Here is a 19175-nt window from a genome sequence, read left to right on the forward strand (position 1 = left end):
TACCAGCTTAGTTTAGTTAAGCCGTATAAACCGATCGAACGAAAACCCGGACTAGATGGTAATGAGTCGCAGGTAATCGCACGTAATCGCACAACCAAATCGGATTTTATCTGAGAGCGATGTAACATTCTCATAATCGGGATAATTTGCGCACAGTCGGTTCTAGTACGAACCAGTCTTGATGGCATTTTTTACGGCATTAGTGTATTTGTAATATTAATAAACACGAAATGGAACACGAAATATACGTTACACGATAATATATAACGATTATGCTTATCGATGTATTAAAATATGTAAACCAACATCATCTAAAACAGTGGAACTGCGAATTCTTAATTATTTTTTCGAATACAATCTACGACCATTTCCGATTTTGAGATCGTTTTACAAAAACAACGATTTCAGATTTAAATATTTCCGCTCCGGTGTGTCCTTTCTAACCGCAGTAGGTACTATATTCACGTATTTCACACCGAATAACTACTGCCCCCGCCTGTCACCAGAATTCTTATCGTGACCTCGTAATTTTTGGCCCAAAAGTGTATTTTTTCCTATTTCCGACGACGAGCGCGCACCACCAATGCCAGCGGGAATCAAGTTGGCAGATATTATCCACATCGGAGAGGGGTAGATATATAATACATCTACGGGGTGAAAATGCGGTGCTTATACATGCGCGCGCTCGCTGCTACGATCCCAGGGTTCACGGCGGGTACGTCCCTCGGCGAAAAGTTTCTGAGGGGCGAACGCTGTTCCGGCCACGTCGCTGCAGCAGTCGCGCCGGCGTTACCATGGCGACCGCGGCCAGGGATTTTTATTGTTGTTATTGTTGTCGCCGTGTCGAACGCGGCCCACAGTAGTCCGAAATGCAATTTTAGACGGACAAAATTATTTTATTTACAATATGTTTTACTTATGTAATTTAATGTATATTTAAATAATTATTAAGCAAGATATGTGTTGAAAATGTATTAAAATGAAAGGAATTTAATTTTTAATTATTATAATTATAATAAATAATGTATTTTTCTGACTATAATAATACATTATTTTATTCGGAATCACTGTCATCGTCACTATTATTGTCGGAGTCATTATTTTCGTCAGAATCGATTATCATTAGAGCTCTCATATCTTCATCCAGCGGTTTCATATTGATTTTCGAATTTTTTTTAGCTAGAAATGTAGGGATCCAAAGACACAAGCAGCATATGGGCTAAATCCTAATTTTATGAGACTTTGTTTTGTGTGTATTATTTTTTCTTATATTTCTGAAATTTTTATTCCGGGCCTCTTGTGCCTTTTCCGACAACTGGCCTATAAAATAAACATTTTTGTTGCTACTTTGTTTTGTTATATTATGTAATCATCCTTAAAATTTCAAATACTATGAAAACTGACCAATAGGTAATAAAGCAGAACGTATTACGTCTGTACCATGGATTAAAATTTTATGAACCGAAGCAGGCGTGTAATACCATTGGTACAATGATACAAAAAGTTCCGCAGTCTGCAAAGTATAGGCTAACCTAACGGCCGCGGCTGTGTCAACGCTGTACCCCGGTCACCGCCGCCTTCGTGAGTCACTGCTTTACGTGCAAAACGCAAACGATTTCGGCAGATATGTATTCATTCCAACACAGCTGTTCACTTTATGGTATACATAACGCGTACACACGCCTCTCGCCCGTCACATGCAGCGCACGTTCCATCCCATGTAAAATCCCCTGTAAAAACGTTCCCTTATTCTTCGCTTAATCACGTGCCGTATTAGCAACACTACGAACATCTATACAATTCGTCACCTAAGTAATCCATGTACATATATATACGAATCGATGATTGCAGAAACGCCACGAGTCATATATGTATTTTATTAAATATATTACCAAAAACGTACCTATACTAATCGACGTTCGAGTGTTTTCTATGCGTTATATGTAAAAACGTCATTAGTTATACTTTATTCTTTATCAGATAAATAAACAATAATAATTGGTGTTTTTACACTAAACGCATAGAAAACACATGACCGTTATACGTTTTTAACAATATCTCAATTTCATAAAATATGTGACTCGTGACGTTTCTGCAACCATCGATTCGTATATGTATTTACGTATACAGTTAAAATAGTTACCGCTCACTCGTCATTGAACGCTACGTCTCAAAAATAACAAAACGCGTGAACTCGAAATTCGATATGGTATACCGAGTCCCTCCAATGGCGGTTATACACTGCGCGTAGTGTGTAACCAGCTCAACGCTCCAGATCAGGATGGTCAGATTCGCGGCCCTTGGTCTTCTTTTCCGCCCCTATTAAGAAGACATAACACGTTTTAATTTTTATGATTAAGTCGGTGATTGCCGTCTTGTACACAGATTATTAAAAAAAAAAAAAACCTTGTTATTCAAAATAGAACTATAGCTTGGCGTTACGAGAAGAATGTGGTAATACAGTTCATTACGTATAACAGCGTCGTAACGCGTCGGCATACTACAACGTTCCTAGTGGAAAGGAACCATGCGCAATAAAAACTAGTTTTCGTCCAAATGACTGGGCACTTTTATTCTGAATAAACTATAGAATAATTGTTCCGGGAAGTTTATCGATAGAAATAATCTCAGCGTACACAAATACTCATATTATATATATAATAGAAATATAAAATCCAAATACCACTGACTCACTGATCGCTGAATCTCAAAAACTATTCAACGTACACACCTGACATTTGGAAGTCTTTCACCGAGTAATAAGAAAGGATTTTTCAAAAATCGCATATTTAAGGGTCGAAACACTTTTGGACTGGATGCATATGTTACGGTAAAAGATGAATATTGGTGAATGTCGTTATTCTCCGGTGAATGACGTCTTTTACTAAAATGATTCAATTATGTAGGTAAATGATGTAAAAAACCAGATTTTAAATTCAAATTCACCGGTCATTTATGTCATTTACCAAAACTAGTGGTAAATGATGATAAATCTCAAATAATACACTGGTTTTTTTACTATAGGTATGTACTATTTATAATAATGATTTATTGTTAAAATAAAAAAATAATAAATTACGTGCATATTACAAATTATTTATTTGTACAATTTTGGTTACTATGACATTTTGAACTGCACAACATTTCCACTGCATTGCAAGCACATTTTTTAGTACCACAACCAGTTTTTCAGTTGCATCGATTAAATCCTTGATGACCAGCTATTCCATGTCCTGCTGCTTCTCTTAATGTTATTTCCCTGTCTTTAATTTTTTTGATGACTTCATCTAGCTCTAGAAATTTTTATTTACATGGAGAAATTTGTGCTCGTTTATATTTATGTTTCAACACCCCATATTCTGTACCTGGTTCAAACATTCGGGTATTTATTTTATTTAAATTAAATAAACATTATCAAGTTAAAATTGGCTTACATAATTTATACATGTCATCTTCGTATGAAATAATAACAGCAAGTAAATTACTCGGAGAACCTCGTGCTCAATCAGCATCTGGTATTGGGACACGAACAGTTGTACCGACATGTCGCGACATCAAGCTTTGAACATATTTTTAGGCTTTAAATTTATTCTGCATACTTAAATACTAAAACTGAATCTAACTTTTATTATATTTTGTTCACTGGTGACACAAATTTTTACAAATAATATTATAAAACACACATTCGTAGCAAATATAACTTGCTATAATATACCCGTCGATACTAACTAATAAACTAAAAGATTATCTCATATTATTACTCGGGTTATCGACGTTATTTCTAGTTGGGATTTTCGTTTATCTATCTACTTCCATCATGATATTTTTAACTAATGAAGCTGATCGTTCACACCGACATAAAAGTATTAAACATCATTCTCCAATTAAACTGGTGATTGACGACAGTAACCGGAGAATGTCTGCATTTACAACGTTTACCAATTTTTAGGTAAATGATGTCATTTACCGGGGAATGACGTCTTTTACCACGTTTACATCATTCACCGTAACACATACATTTTTCAATTTTTGGTTACCTAGGAAATATTTGATTTTTTTAATATGTTGATTTTAATAATCACCGATTAAGAGTTATGTAAATTATTAAACTATATAACAACTTAATCAAAGCCATAATTTTAAACGGAAAATTATAGGTGAACAATGTTCACTGAACATGTACTATTACCACGCATCTCAATGACTCCAACAGATAAGCCATTGGAATTCAAACTTTTGGAGTTTTCAGTGCGACTCGCTTTTGCAATGATTTTTAAAAAATTACAAGGACAATTAAAACAAGTGTGTGGACTGAATTTTGAAAATTTATGCTTCTCACATAACTGTGTGTGGCCTGCTCACGCGTCAGAAAACCTGATTTATTTGTGTACGCACCACAAAAGGAAAAACAAAAAATACTGTGTAATCCAAGTACACTTCAATGAATAGCATTTATTTAAAACATTGAATTGTCAGACTATTCTCAATAAAATGAATAAATAAAATAATTATAATCCAAAATAAATTGAACATTGTTGTAAGGATATTAGTATATGCTTAAATATAGTAAACGGTAGAGCAAGGCGAGATAGACATGGCTATATTTTATATTTACTTATTTAATATATAACAAATTAATATTTCAACCATTACTTCGGGTGATTTATATTTAAAAAGACATAGGTTCAATGGTAACACCCAAAAAGAGTTGAACACTCAACATTTTCTCAACGGACAACGTCAGGTATTACTCATTCATTGATCATCGCTACATTTCAAAACTATATGAACTCGAAATTTGATATTATGGTCTCTCCAATATTCAATACATGCAATAAGAAGGGATTTTAAAAAATATTGGAACCAGAAAATACGGTAATTTGGCGTATCACCAAAATTACTATACTGATTCATTTGAACTCTTGTTTTATTAGTTTTATAACCACCAATAATTACACCAAACTTGGCTTTAAATAATGTAAAGTAATAATCCATTAAAACCTGTGTCACGACCAAGAATGTTCCGTGCGAAGCCGGGTAATTAAGCTAGTAGTAACTATAATAAATAGGCTTAGGGACTTATAGCTCTAAAAAATACACAAATATGCTTCTAAAATCATTAAAATATGCATTATAATACGCATTTGTATGTATTAAAAAAAAATTACCACATAGTACACAAAATAAAACGTGTCCATCGGATGTAAATGTATCTTAAAACTCTGAAACAAAAATTTTTGTAGTCGGCTACTCGTAGACTGTTGTACTTTCGGCATTACACAATATTACTAAATACGTACGACGTTTTATGTATGATTCGACATTGCGTAGTTGTGAGACGCAAAAATATCGACGGATAATAATCGACTGAACTGAATACTAATTAAATAATCTATGATTCTATATCAACTGTTATCTTTATCGACATCCGGTCGATATCCAGATACGATCGAAACGGGTTAATAGTAGAGATGGGAATTCCAACTCATTCTGCTGAACTGAATCTTTCAACTCAGTTCAGTGTAATGAGTTGAATCAAAGAGTCGACTCCCAACTCTTCAACTCTTTGTTTGAATCAGATTACCCCTACTCTAGTCAACTCTTCAAATCTCGACTCTTGATTCAACTCACAAGTTCACAGTCCATATTCGTAACTAGCTTATCGCATATGAAACTAATTATGACTATAAGCGTACAACGTAACGAATATTTCTTAGAAAGTCGGAAATCATGTTTTAATACCTCATTTACATTCAGCCCATTTTCGTGGCAGTGAGCAGGGAAGTGGGCATGGAAGTGTGCAGCACGAGTATGTGAACACGTAACTCGCGCTGATCATGCTCCTCGCATTGTCACTGCCCGTCGCTCCCGTTAGGAGCGGTAAATTAAGCAATGCGAGCAGCAGGTTAACCGACAGCGTGATATTAGCACACATTAACAGGGCAATGCAGACGCTCACTACCTACGACGCTGCCACTGAAGTATTTTGACAATGAAATACAACAGCGCGAGGAACAGCGGCAATGGCTGAATGTATATGGGGTATAAGAAACAATGGAAATATTAATAACCAAATCCGAGGGGAACTATTGTTAGAAAATGCTGGATTAATGAAGTTTCACATATAAACGTATTTTAGTATAGAAAAATATTTTTATTAAAACTTAATAAAAAATGTTATTTAAACTTAAAAAATATTTTATTTATTTTTTTAAAACTTATAATATAAACATATATACAAATTTATGGCATACTGCGAATAAACTTTTTGATGGTACAGGTATATAAATATCAATTTGTTTTTGTTTTTTGTTTCAAATGTTGTTTGGAAGACAGTATTTTAAGATAAAATATTTTCTGATCACTGGACGTACCGGATTATCGAACGGCCAGATTACCGAGGTTCTACTGTATTTAACCTTGCGATGATAAACTTTAAATTTTCAAACGTATCAATCCAAAAAAATAAAAAGAGATTTCATCGATTAATAGCTAGATACCACAATTTCTGCTTGAAATCGCTTTACTACCGAGTACATTTCACATTGAATAATACATACATTAATGGTTCAAAACCCCCAAGTTTCAAAGGAATATCTACTATATAATTCAGAAACTAGTATTTATAAATTTCCAAGATTATTAACTATAAATACGGATTAAGCAGGTTTGTATTTTCGTCAGTTTTAAATTCAAGTCTGACGAAAATACAAACCTGCAGAACATTATCAATCAATAACAAGTAAAATAAATATAATGTCTTCATAGTTATAGATAAATAGTTACTGTGTCTTTATGTATTGTAAGTATATAACACTAGAGGTAGACGAAATTCTAACCAAGAACTAGTTTTAAATTCAAGTCTAGTTCTTGGTTGGAATTTCGTCTACCTCTAGTGTTATATACTTACAATACATAAAGACACAGTAACTATTTATCTATAACTATGAAGACATTACATTTATTTTACTTGTTATTGATTGATAATGTTCTGTATATATACCTATATATATATATATATATATATATATATATATAAACAACTTTATTGATATAAATATAAATATATAAAAATAGCGGACTGCTCAATTTATGAGTTGCCTTACGACATAGTTTACTGTTCAATACAATTGTACATAGTTTATAGGGTTTCAGTTACTACTGAACCATGGAAATAACTGATTGTTTTATAACTTACAATGATAGCAAGAAATATTAAGGGGGCTCCAGTCGTTGATAAAAAGTCGCTTTTAGACCAAAAAGCTAGACAAAACTGTAGAAATATGGTTTGATAGATTTTAATTTTTTAAACGGAATTTGATTAGTTAACAAGTTTTCTATGCTTTGAAAGTGGTGATTTTGAAAATTTTGAAAATTGTTTAAATTATGATTAAAAATATAAATAAAAAAAAATCAAATTTTTGTTTTATTATAGCTTAGCCGGTAAAACCGATATTAAAAATCGCCTCCTCAGAAGCCTAAAGAACTTCTCAATAAAACACCGTTTACTATATTAAAATCCGTCCAACCAAATTCCTACAGTTTAGTCTAGCTTTTCGGTCTAAATACCTCTTTTTTTTTCAAATGAAAAAAGTATGGCATTTAACATTATTGACTTGCTCCTGCGCGTATATAAATTGACGTCGATTATAAATAAACAGACTAATTGACCGACCGGTTACAGCTACAAGTATAGTTCCACGAACTGCGCTAAATTTCAAGATTACAAATAATAACCACCACGACCCATATATTGTATCACCTTATTATTTCTCCCGTATTGTTGTTTATATATTATTCATTCTGCATCCATAAACATTCAACATTTCAACATTCAGTGTTTATATTGTCGTCTGTACCAGATTGATTATAGTGTAATTTTCTGTTATCAATATCTGTAGACTGTACTGTCTACTGTGCACATATATGATATAATACACAGTATACACATTTTGTTTTCTTTTTTTGGTTATTTGATATTTTTGGTTTTTTCGTTATGGAAAAAAAATGCAATATTCATCACATTCATAAAATTTTGGTAAGTTTCTATTTTTTTTCCGTATTATGCATGATAATTTAATGTATAAATATTATCTATTATTTCATTAATAAGATATATTTTTATATATTTTATTAATAATATACCTAGTTATTTTTAAATTATTAAGATTAATAAATTCCACTTTTTTATTATTATAGAATAATGATACTATTGTCGCGGACGATACTGTCGATACTCTGCCTTCGACGCAAAATATATCATCTCTGATAGAAGATCAAACAGAGTTATTAGAAACATTAACAATTAATGATAGAAATGATACTCAAAATAATGAGTAAGTTCTAATCATAATTATAATTAATTTTATTATGAAGTGTGTTTTGTATTTTGAATGAAACGAGAAAATTATTAGTTCTATCATAACTTTTTTTTTCATTTGTACCGCATAACTTACGGGTGTTGATTTTCGAAAAAATTGTTTTTTTTTTTTTTTTTTTTATTGTAATTCAAAAGTAATGATTGTAGAGAATCGACATTTCTATCAAATATTTATTTGGCCATTTTCTAGACATGGTGTAAATTTCAAATGGTTTTTTTGTGCTATTGATAGAAATTTGGAATTTAGGAATTTTCTTAGTCATTTTTTGTAAGATATCAATAAAAAAATATTGATTTGTCAAAAAATTTTGAAAATGAAAAAAGAAATATCGTCATAACTCATAAGTGTAATGTAAAAATATATAACATTCAACAGCCCATAGTACCTATCATTTTTTTTAATTATAGGTATTGTATTAGTGGTAGAAGAATAGTTGATATTGCATATTTTTTTTATATCAATTCAACATATAAAGCATAAAGGTTTCGAATGTTCATTCTCAGAGAACATGTTGTTAGTCAATGAAAAAAGAAATGGGTTTTCTAGCAATTTTTTCTTTAAATGTTCAGTATGTGGACTTCTTGAAAATCTATACTCTGAAGATCCCGATAGACAAGGCCTTGATATAAATATGTCAATTACTTCAGCCACCATTAATACTGGCCAGGGATATTCGCAATTAGAAGAATTTACAGCCATATTAGATATGCCTTATTATGCTAATAACTCATATCAAAAATACCACGAAAAATTGCATGTTCATTTATTTGATGTTACGTTGGATGAAATGAAACTTGCTGGAATTGAGGAGGCAAAACTCGCTGTTCAAAATGGGGACGTAGATGACCAAGGTCGTGCATTGGTAACTGTTGTTGCTGATGGCGCCTGGTCCAAAAGATCCTATAAATCCAATTACAATGCTTCGTCTGGTGTAGCATCAATTGTTGGGTATAAAACAAAATATGTTTATTTATGAGTGTCCGCAATAAGTACTGTGCCATATGTGATAGAGCCTTAAAAACAAACCATATAGTTCGTGAACACAAGTGCTATAAAAATTGGACTTCAACTTCTACTTCTATGGAATCTGATATTATAGTTGAGGGCTTCAAAGAAAGTATAGCAATGCATAATATTATATATAATAAACTAATCGGTGATGGTGATAGCAGTGTTAGTAAAAAATTACTACTCGCTAAACCTTATGGTCCTGATGTATTAATTAAAAAAATTGAATGCAAAAACCATGTTTTGCGTAACTATATAAATCGTATGCGTGATATTGCGGGAAAAAGAAAATGTAGTAGTGGAAAAGTTGTACCCGGAGATCAGAGAAATACTTTGAGAAATAATTTACAAAAACTTCGTTGTGCAATTACTCAGGTAATTGAATATAGAAAGAATAGTGATGGAACACATAATGAAAAAATTAATTTATTAAAACATGATATTATGAATGGCCCATATCATGTTTTTGGAAATCATGAAAATTGTGCTACGTACTTTTGTAAAAAAAAGAAGGAAAAAAATAGTAAAAATTATGTTCTAGAAATGGAAAAATCTGGGCTTTGGACAGATATTTTATATGCGAGAAATTTATTAGCTCATCATGCCTCAAGTTTAATATATAATGTCAACAATAATTCGGTCGAAGGTTACAATAGTATTGTTGCTAAATTTGTAGGTGGCGAAAGAATACATTTTTCTCATAAAGGGTCATATCAAGCGCGATGTACAGCTGCAGTGTTATCTTATAATACAGAACCAAAATGTATTAGCATTTTGCATAAAAAGATTTGCAATATTAGTCCTGGTGATTTTACGAAGCGTTTTATAAGTGCAAAACAGAAGAAAAAAATATGTAAAATGAAAAGAAAACTTTTATTTGTACCAAGAAGTAGACGAGTTACTAAATATAACTTACCAGATGATGACTATGGAAAATGCGAAGAAAATATGTGTGAAGAACTAGATATGGATGGAAATGATTACGAAAAAAAGAAATTGAAATAAATGAACAATAAAATAATTAAAAATATCGATGAAATTAAATTTATAGAAAAATCGACTACACTTCAATCGGAATGCGAATTATGGCACAAAGAAAGAAAAATTAGATTAACCACATCGAATTTTGAAAAAATTTGTAAACTTCGACCATCGACTTCTAGAGCCAATACAGTTATATCAATATTGTATAAAACCTTTTGTGGTAATGAGCATACGAGATATGGTATTGAGTGCGAACCGTTTGCAAAGGCAAAATTTGAACAATCAACAGGATTTAAAATTTAAGAATCTGGACTTTTCATATGTGAACATCTACCGTTTTTAGCGCAGCAAGTCCTTATGGACTTATAGATAATAATGGTATAATTGAAATAAAATGTCCCTCAACAATAAAAGAATTAACTCCAAAAGAAGCTATAGAATCTAGGAAATTAAAATTTGCAACTCTAGACAGCCAAGGAAATTTGCAATTAAAACAAAGTTACAACTATTATTTTCAAGTCATGGGCCAATTAAAAATAACTCAACGATTATTTTGTTATTTTATAATATGGTCACCTAAAGGTAATACACAATATTTAAATGTATTGTTAAATTTTTCTTTATATTTTGTTTACATCTTTTACAGGTATACTTTATCAAAAAATTTTTAAAGATGAAACATTTTTCAACACAAAAATGAAACCATCATTGGAAAAATTTTATTTTGAAGCGATGTTGCCAGAGTTAATTGACTCAAGAATGGACAGAAACCTTAGTTTACGGGATTAATGGTATGGTAATAGGCAACTAGTATCTACTATCTAATATTAATATAATATGTAACTGAAGTATAAATTGTATAAATTATATAATTATATTAGTATTTATTAATATATATATACTTGGATTTAAATATAATTTTAAAAATGTCAACGCAGTGTTCATATTTGGATTGCAATCATTTTCAACCAATATCTTTCATTATAGTTTTAAACATCCTCGTAACATAATATAATGAAACGTATTTCATTTTAACACATTTTCGTACAACGAATAATTGATTATTATATGGTAATATACGTCAAAATTTTGCATATGACGTACATTATATTATTATAAATTATAATCATTGATTACAGAATACACTTTTATAAAAATTACAAGCTAAAAATCGAGAATAAATCTTAGAAATAATTTATGGTAGAATCAATGTTATTATTATTATAATGCTTATAGTTTATTCAATTATAGGTATTATATAATATATATATATTATGCAGTTCATATTATTTGTGACTACGATATTTGGTACGACGTGTCGACGTCGGGACGGTTTCTACTGAATCAATAAAATTAATGGATGATAACGCTGATCAAGATTTCAGATTAGTCTCACACACACTAATGTGCATTTACTTTCCACACACTAACTAGCCAACTTACACCGTCATGTTAAATTGCCTATGTTATTTTCCTTAAAATATGATCGACTGGAGCCCCTTAAAATCAAATTAAACTGTACACTATTCACATTATGTAATATGTGGCGCACTCTTACATTTAAATATACACATGAAGTAACTCGCGATATCGATTTATTGTTAACCTGCTTTAATTTTGAAATTATAAATTTTTATTAGCACAAAAAAATTTCCATCTTTCCATAGCCTCATTTTCTGCATACTTAAGAATTTATATTTTTTATTATAATTAAATGAAATCATAACAGTGAAAACAGAACTAAGCATTCAGTATTTTAATTAGCTGGTACCATAGCATTTGAAAAACGATTTGGAGAAAAAAAGTAGGGTTTTAACTGTTTTATCAATTGAAATATTTTATAATCAAATTATGTAATGCAACAAAAATTTAAAAATAAAATGAATATTAAATAAAATAATAAATTACTGACAATTTTAAAACTAACCTTTGTCGCGTTCCGCGTAGTCACACAATAACAATTACATAATAAGGGAGTTCTATGAATATTAAAACCACAACCGTGGATAAGTTAAATCAAGATAAAAGTGATCACATTTTGGATCTTTGCATTAATAAATATGAGCTGGTCAAGATATAGTACACATACACACACAGAATCAGTAAGGGATTATCATATTTTTATTATCATTTTTATATACACACACACACTTACATATATCGGATATACGAGTAAAAGGGATCCGAAAACAAGGGCAAATCAGACGAGTTCTGGCTATGCGACACTGAGCACCTTCACCCTAGTGTATGTTACGGTTCGGACTTAAAATCTCAACAGCTAAATCAAATATTAGGATTTAGGAATATTTTTATAGTTTAATTGTCAGGACTTAGACTATTTTTCAACATTTATAAATATTAAGACTTAGACTTTAAATAGCTAATTAAATGTATTGCACTTAGAATAAATAATTTTAACAGTTTCAATAAGTTACTTTATCACAACTGGTTTTCATTATTTCTACTTTATACCTACATCTAAACGTTGAATAGAATGAACGAGTAACTGAAATACGATCAAACGGTTGGCACGCAACACCTTAGTCTACCAATTAGAAAATAATATTGAAAATAATGCTTGATGAACTTACAGAGCAATTTTTTTTTTTTTAATAAGAGCAATAATTATTTTGATCATAATTGTGTGATTCATGTATTTTTTAAAAATAATTGAGGCATTTTTTTTTCATATATGACTTTATCAGTCGTTAAAATTCCATTCTTATTAATCAATCCATAATTATCGTCTCCCGACCATATATTTAAATTTAATTTTAAAATTTAAATGAAAACCAAACTAGTGTTCTTCGTTCTTAATGAAACAACGGTCGACCGTACAATTCTCTGCATAACTAAACAAGGTTAAACTGAATTTGTGGCGACTAGAAGGGCAGTATAAATGTAGATATTTTATATTCTTAATATCTATGCCTACGGCCGTAAAATAAGACAAGAAAGAACTTTCTACATTCACCCAACTTTAATTTAAAATGCATAAAGTAATCAATTAGAAGCAATGAACGTGTACACACGAAATCCCAACAAGATGGACTAAAAAATTCTACTTTATCAAAGCCGAAAATGTTTAACGAGGACATTAGGTACGTAATAAGTATAAAATATAATAACACGTGGATATTAACTTAGGTTAGGTACCACCATATTCAACAAAAGTAAATAACCTAGAAACAGTCAAAACACTTTTTATAATTGCTTAAGAAAATAAAAATAATTTTTAAAGACTTTTTAGTAAAAAAATCGTTGCATAATTAAATTTTTTAGGGAGGATCCAGCTTTATGGAATATTAATGATTCATTGAAAGACTATATTAAAATTAATGGTGTTTCCCAAGACTTATTACAAACAAACTTTCTGAAATCAAAGAGAACATACACTGCAAATAATAGAGGTACAAGCAAAATAATCAACAGATATTTTAGTAAGAAATACTTACTAGTCCACTTTAATTAATGGAGATTATAAAAAGAAATTTATTTTTGTATGCAATAAGTAAAGGCTGTATTTATTGTTACCCGTGTGCTTTATTTGGCAGAAAATCTTCATTTGCCACTTGTGGCTTTTCAAACTGAAAAAAAATTATCTAGTCATGAAAATTCCCACAAACATCAGATAAATAATTCAATAATGAAACAAAGAAGTATAATTCTAGAAAGAATTGATCAGCAACTGATACATTAATGGAATTTGAAAATAATTATTGGAAGACAATTCTGAAGCGTATAGTAGCTGTGGTTAAGGCGTTACCATCAAGAGGTTTGTCTTTCAGAGATGACACAACTCAGATTGGTTAATAATTTTTAAATATCACTAACTTTTTTATTTATTTTTTTCTCACTGATAAAATTCTTCAATTTTATGACATTGTTTAAAAACCAAGAGGTGGTATAAACAAAACAACCAAAGAAAGTTTAAATAATTTTAAAATTTGTTTTTTAGCTCTAAGTATTTAGTCATCAATTGTGATATGTGAGAATCACTAAATGATTAATGGATACATTTTGCTGATGTATATTAATATGGAATTAGGGTATAATTTGTCTGCAGGTATAATAGTCCTATTAACTAGTTAAGATGTCTATAGCAGGTACTGTAACTCCAGTTAATTTGAAAACCTGAAAGCATCACAAATTGAAGACATTTTCAGTCTGATCAACTTATGATTGGACATTTAAATGAAATGTTACTATCTTACTTGTGGTATGTTTTTTGTAGACTTTATGAAATGTCACAACTATTTCTGACAGATTTTTTTCAAACAAAATAGAATTTCAAATTTGCACTTTATTCCTGGTTTTTTTTGGGAATATGGCATGGGTAATCTGGATAAATTGGACAGAACAAAATTGTGTCATGTTAGCAGTCCGTACACTGATAAAAGCTCACTATATCTACATAAAAATAAAACATAATGCCTGTATTACAATATCTTTTAGGATTTCTATCTATTCGGATTTATCCTCATAACATTAAGCAAAAAATATTAATTGATACTAATTAATAAATGTTATTATTAAACAAGGAGAAAAAAAGTTTAAATAAATTGTAGATTTGTACAATGGTCACATAATTGTATTGAACAATTAAATGATTACAAATAATTACAAATAACTCAACACTACATAAGTATACAATGTATAAACGTAAGAATGTGCAAAAATCAAGACTAGAATTTATTGACATGTATAGGGTCTTCAGTCTCTAAGGGATTTCCTTTTAGAACAGCCAATATCATACTGAAACATAAAATACAATTAAGACGATTACAATTAAAAAATTTGCATTTACTCAATAATAACAATTCAATCAGAATTATAATTAAGTTTTATGATAGATTTTGTCATAAAAACTCTTATAAACTGTCGGAACAATACATAGAAAATAAGGGAAAAATTTGATGCAAGAAATTTTGCATTTGTGTTTGTAGTAGAATCAATCACTGCACAATTAATGTATAGTAGCATAGTATATAGTAGTGTGGCCAAAGGCAAGACTAAGAGGGCTATATACCCCCTCATATAGGACGTGTTTATGTGTACTATACTAGTATACTAGTATTTGGTATTGAAATATTTTAAAACCTTGATATTAACTAAATGTTGACAAATAACATCAATGACCCTCATATCATTCTCAATTATATTTAACAATCTGTTTTTTTTAGGCTTCCTCATCCTTTTTTCCCTTCGATGTTCATTTCCAACTCTTACTGCATTTGTTTCCTCTCATCTCATCTTGTATAGGGTGACCAGACGTCCCGTTTGAAATGGGATTGTCCCTTTTTTTGATCATCACGTTCCGCTGCCCCGACAAACTTTGAATGGGACGATTTTTATCCCGTTTTTAGAAGATTGTCCCGTTTTAATCCCATTATTGCCATATTATTTATTATATAAGTTATTAATGCTTGTAAATAAAATATCTATGTATGAAAAAATATAAAACAGTTTTATTCGTATATTTAAAATGTAAAACCAAAGTTAGAAATAACAGATAAAATTTTTATGGAACGAGCGTCAATTCCCGATGCCGACGAATTATAAAATTACCAATTTAATAATTTAATAATAATCAAAAGAAAATATTTTATTATTTAGGTTATTTTACTAAAAAAGATAAAAGTAAAGAGAAAATAATTGTTTATGATGACAGAGATTTGGACTTAAACTCTCGAGATTTGTGTGCATATGTATGAAGTTTTTTATTTGTGGGAGGGGGAAGTAACAGCTGTCCCGTTTTTTTATTTTCTTAATGTGGTCATCCTAATCTTGTACCCAAACCTTCTCAGTCTATTTTCTTTCATCTCGTCTACTATAGACACTACACCAATACTACCTTTCACATATTTGTACCATGTCACTCTACTCATCCATCTAAACTTTCTCATTTCCACAACACTTATACACGGTTCTATTCTCAACCGCCCAACACTCTGAATCATATAGCATAGTTGGTCTCACTACACACCTTTAAAAGTAACATTTACCTTTTAGCTTTATTATAATTCTCTTATCACATAAAACACCTGACACTTCACTAAGTTTCACAATTTATAATTAAATTCATTTTAATAATCACACTACATTTATTAATTAACCTTCATTGATTTCTTACATATAAAACCATCTGAAAACAAAAATGCAAATTTAATTTATAATATGAGACTATATAAATATTTTTATATGTTGGACAATTATAGATTAAAATAAAAATAATGTTTGTTCATTATAATAATTTGTTTTACAAAAAAATTATTTTAAACAGTTCTCACTATATAGTTTTTACTTACAAGTATAAATAGAAAAAAAATGTAATGAGATACCATCCAGTATATATTACAAAATTTCGCATATGCTTTTTCAGTTGGCCGCGATGGAGGATCTCAGTCGGATCAAATAACCCAGTATTTCCTCTGGGTACAGTTACAAATCTATCAAAGAAAAATGAATAAAAATAATTGTGTACATTTTAAAGAATATCAAAAGCTTACTCATATACTACCCATACAGCAGCTGGTATATTTATAAATGCCATCCACCAATTATAGTCTGTTAAAAATGCTACTACAATTATTGTTTGTGCAACAATTTTTGGTCGTACCCACTGAAATCAAATAAAACATTTCCATAAATAACATATTACTACAAAACAATTATTTATTATTTTATATTATTCCTGATTTAAAAATGCATCATCTTCTTACTTTCTACTAATTTACTAAAATTCCAAACTTTAAAATAAAAATTTTTATGGTATAAATTATGAGGATACATTATTGTTAAATATAATAACTGTTAAACTATAGAAATTAGAATTTATTTTATTTGTCATCTAACACTTAATAAAGAAACATAAAAATTTATTGGTAAATTAGTAATTTATTTTATATTTCCTATATACTTAAATCATGGTATTTAAACAATAGAGTAAGACTCATAAGTCAGATGAGAAATAAGGTTGGATATTGCTGTATTGTTTTTTTAAATTTGAAACTTACTTGTTATTACTCTCGAAAAATAAACTATGAAAAAAGAGACATATACATAAATATTTCTAAGCCATGAAATATCCTTAACTAAATAACTAATATAATTTAATGACAATTTTTCGAAATACTGATTTAGAAAATATTTCATTTTGTAACGGTTATAAAACTTTTTTTGTGACTTTCAGATAATTTTTTTTTATGGTTATAAATTAAATTTTAACAAAAAACTAAAATCTTATATCCAATTTAAAGCCTTAAGTATTAAATAAAAATTGAAAATCTTATGAATTTATAAATACAACAAAGTAGCGAGATTTCGTGATTTTTATCATTTTATCGAAATTCAATATTAAAATACTCATAAATTGATTTTTTGATATCAAGTTCAAATTTTTTTTCTTTAATCAGTAATTGATATGTATGAGAAACTTGGTATTAAATTATTAAGACTTTTTGAAAACTAAAATTATATAACTGGCCTTTTTCAAAAAAGCTAAGAAACATAAAAATTTAAATTTTATATAAAAAGCTAAAAACAAAATAATTGCGATATCAGCATTCAGTGAAAATTTCATATCTTTACAGTTATTATTTTTATTACGAATAAAAAAATAATATATTTAATCAAAAAAGTTTTAATATTAAATTTTGGTGTACTTTTATTTAATGGTTAAGAAAAATCATAAATGAGATAGGATATTTATTCATTAAATTAAACATTTATTAAGTAACAAGAATTAAGGGGATAAAATAAAAAATTAATATGAAAATCAAATGAGTTTTTTTATTTTTATAATTTACTCTGCATTATATTATTTTATACTAATTAACAATTAATTAATAAGAATAAGCTCAAAATATTAACAGTCATTAAAATAACAATATATTATTTGCTTTTTTAATCATTTTTAATAATTTCTTTAATTCAAAGAACAATATTGTATATTTCTGTATTAAATAGAATATGCTTACAAAATTCAGCTTGTTGCAACATTCTTGAGCATTTAAATAATCACATTCAAGGTCTGATAGTGTTATAATCTGAATAATATTTGTTAAAGAAGATAAAGCCAGATTAAAAAAACAATACTTAAATATAAATAAAATTTTTTTTAAATATACAAAGGCATTCACTGGAATATGTTCAATATTAACAATGAGTAATTATTTCTAAGAATTGTAACAATTTGGTACTAGCTGAATAAACATTCTAGAATGGCTTGTGTTATTGAACTTTGATTTTAAACAGTAACCAGTAGCCAGAAAGTAACATTCTTTAAAACCGGATGACCAATTTAAAGTTTAAAACTTAGAAGTATCCGTAGACGAAAACAAAAAGGATACAGAATAGACCATGAGGAACAACAAGGATCCGGTCATGAGCATGGAAAACGTGTAAACCAAAATGTCCCACATAACAGCAGCGGTGGTGGCGATGTAACGTTTCTGTTCTTCGGGTGAGGGGGTCTGTGGAGGGCACGCGCGTCGTCTTCAACGTCGGTGAACGCGATATTCACAACGACATAGCCGGAAAAGAACGCACCGGCCGGCGATTGAATAGCCAATCCTTGCCGGGAAAACAGACGCGACTGACGAAACCCTGGTTCAGTGAAAATCCGTTCACGTGAGCGAGATTTGATCAAAAGGCAACAAAGGTTGGTGGAGTGGAGAAGACCAACATGTACACAAGAAAAACAACGGCGAGATGCAAACAACTCTTTTTGTTTGTTTTCTTCGACTAGTTTTCGAGATTTTTCTGATATTCGTTATTACCACAGTCACGCGCTATCACGGT

General features: G+C 29.7%; 1 protein-coding gene, 1 long non-coding RNA gene and 1 pseudogene across 2 annotated transcripts; all 3 read right to left on the minus strand.

Moving 5' to 3' along the window:
• Positions 1-1063: 1063 nt before the first annotated feature.
• On the minus strand, positions 1064-2867 carry LOC112681440. Its single transcript, XR_003148401.1, has 4 exons — positions 2407-2867; positions 2144-2319; positions 1405-1730; positions 1064-1320 (listed from the first exon to the last, which is right to left on the minus strand). It is a non-coding gene; the product is annotated as an uncharacterized LOC112681440 (long non-coding RNA).
• Positions 2868-3093: 226 nt separating this feature from the next.
• LOC112681436 lies at positions 3094-3555 on the minus strand (annotated as a pseudogene).
• Positions 3556-14935: 11380 nt separating this feature from the next.
• LOC112681437 (protein cornichon homolog 4) lies at positions 14936-19175 on the minus strand. The gene is made up of 5 exons (XM_025551689.1): positions 18725-19175; positions 18353-18421; positions 16883-16995; positions 16682-16822; positions 14936-15128 (listed from the first exon to the last, which is right to left on the minus strand). Exons 1-5 carry the CDS (start codon positions 18794-18796, stop codon positions 15059-15061), a joined length of 465 nt encoding a protein of 154 aa, XP_025407474.1. The 5' UTR covers positions 18797-19175; the 3' UTR covers positions 14936-15058.

The sequence above is a fragment of the Sipha flava genome, unplaced genomic scaffold (assembly GCF_003268045.1).
Source record: "Sipha flava isolate LNK unplaced genomic scaffold, YSA_version1 19126_pilon_pilon, whole genome shotgun sequence".
Classification (NCBI taxonomy): domain Eukaryota; kingdom Metazoa; phylum Arthropoda; class Insecta; order Hemiptera; family Aphididae; genus Sipha; species Sipha flava.

Bases quoted from the DNA above. Each gene is read 5' to 3' on its own strand.
- LOC112681437 (XM_025551689.1), bottom strand. From the start codon at position 18,796: ATGTGGGACATTTTGGTTTACACGTTTTCCATGCTCATGACCGGATCC. The intron at 16,823-16,882 runs GTAAGCTTTTGA...TTTCTTTGATAG, and splicing joins GCTGTATGGGTAGTATATGA to ATTTGTAACTGTACCCAGAG. The intron at 15,129-16,681 runs GTAAGTAAAAAC...TTTATGTTTCAG, and splicing joins TTTTTTTTCTATTTATACTT to TATGATATTGGCTGTTCTAA.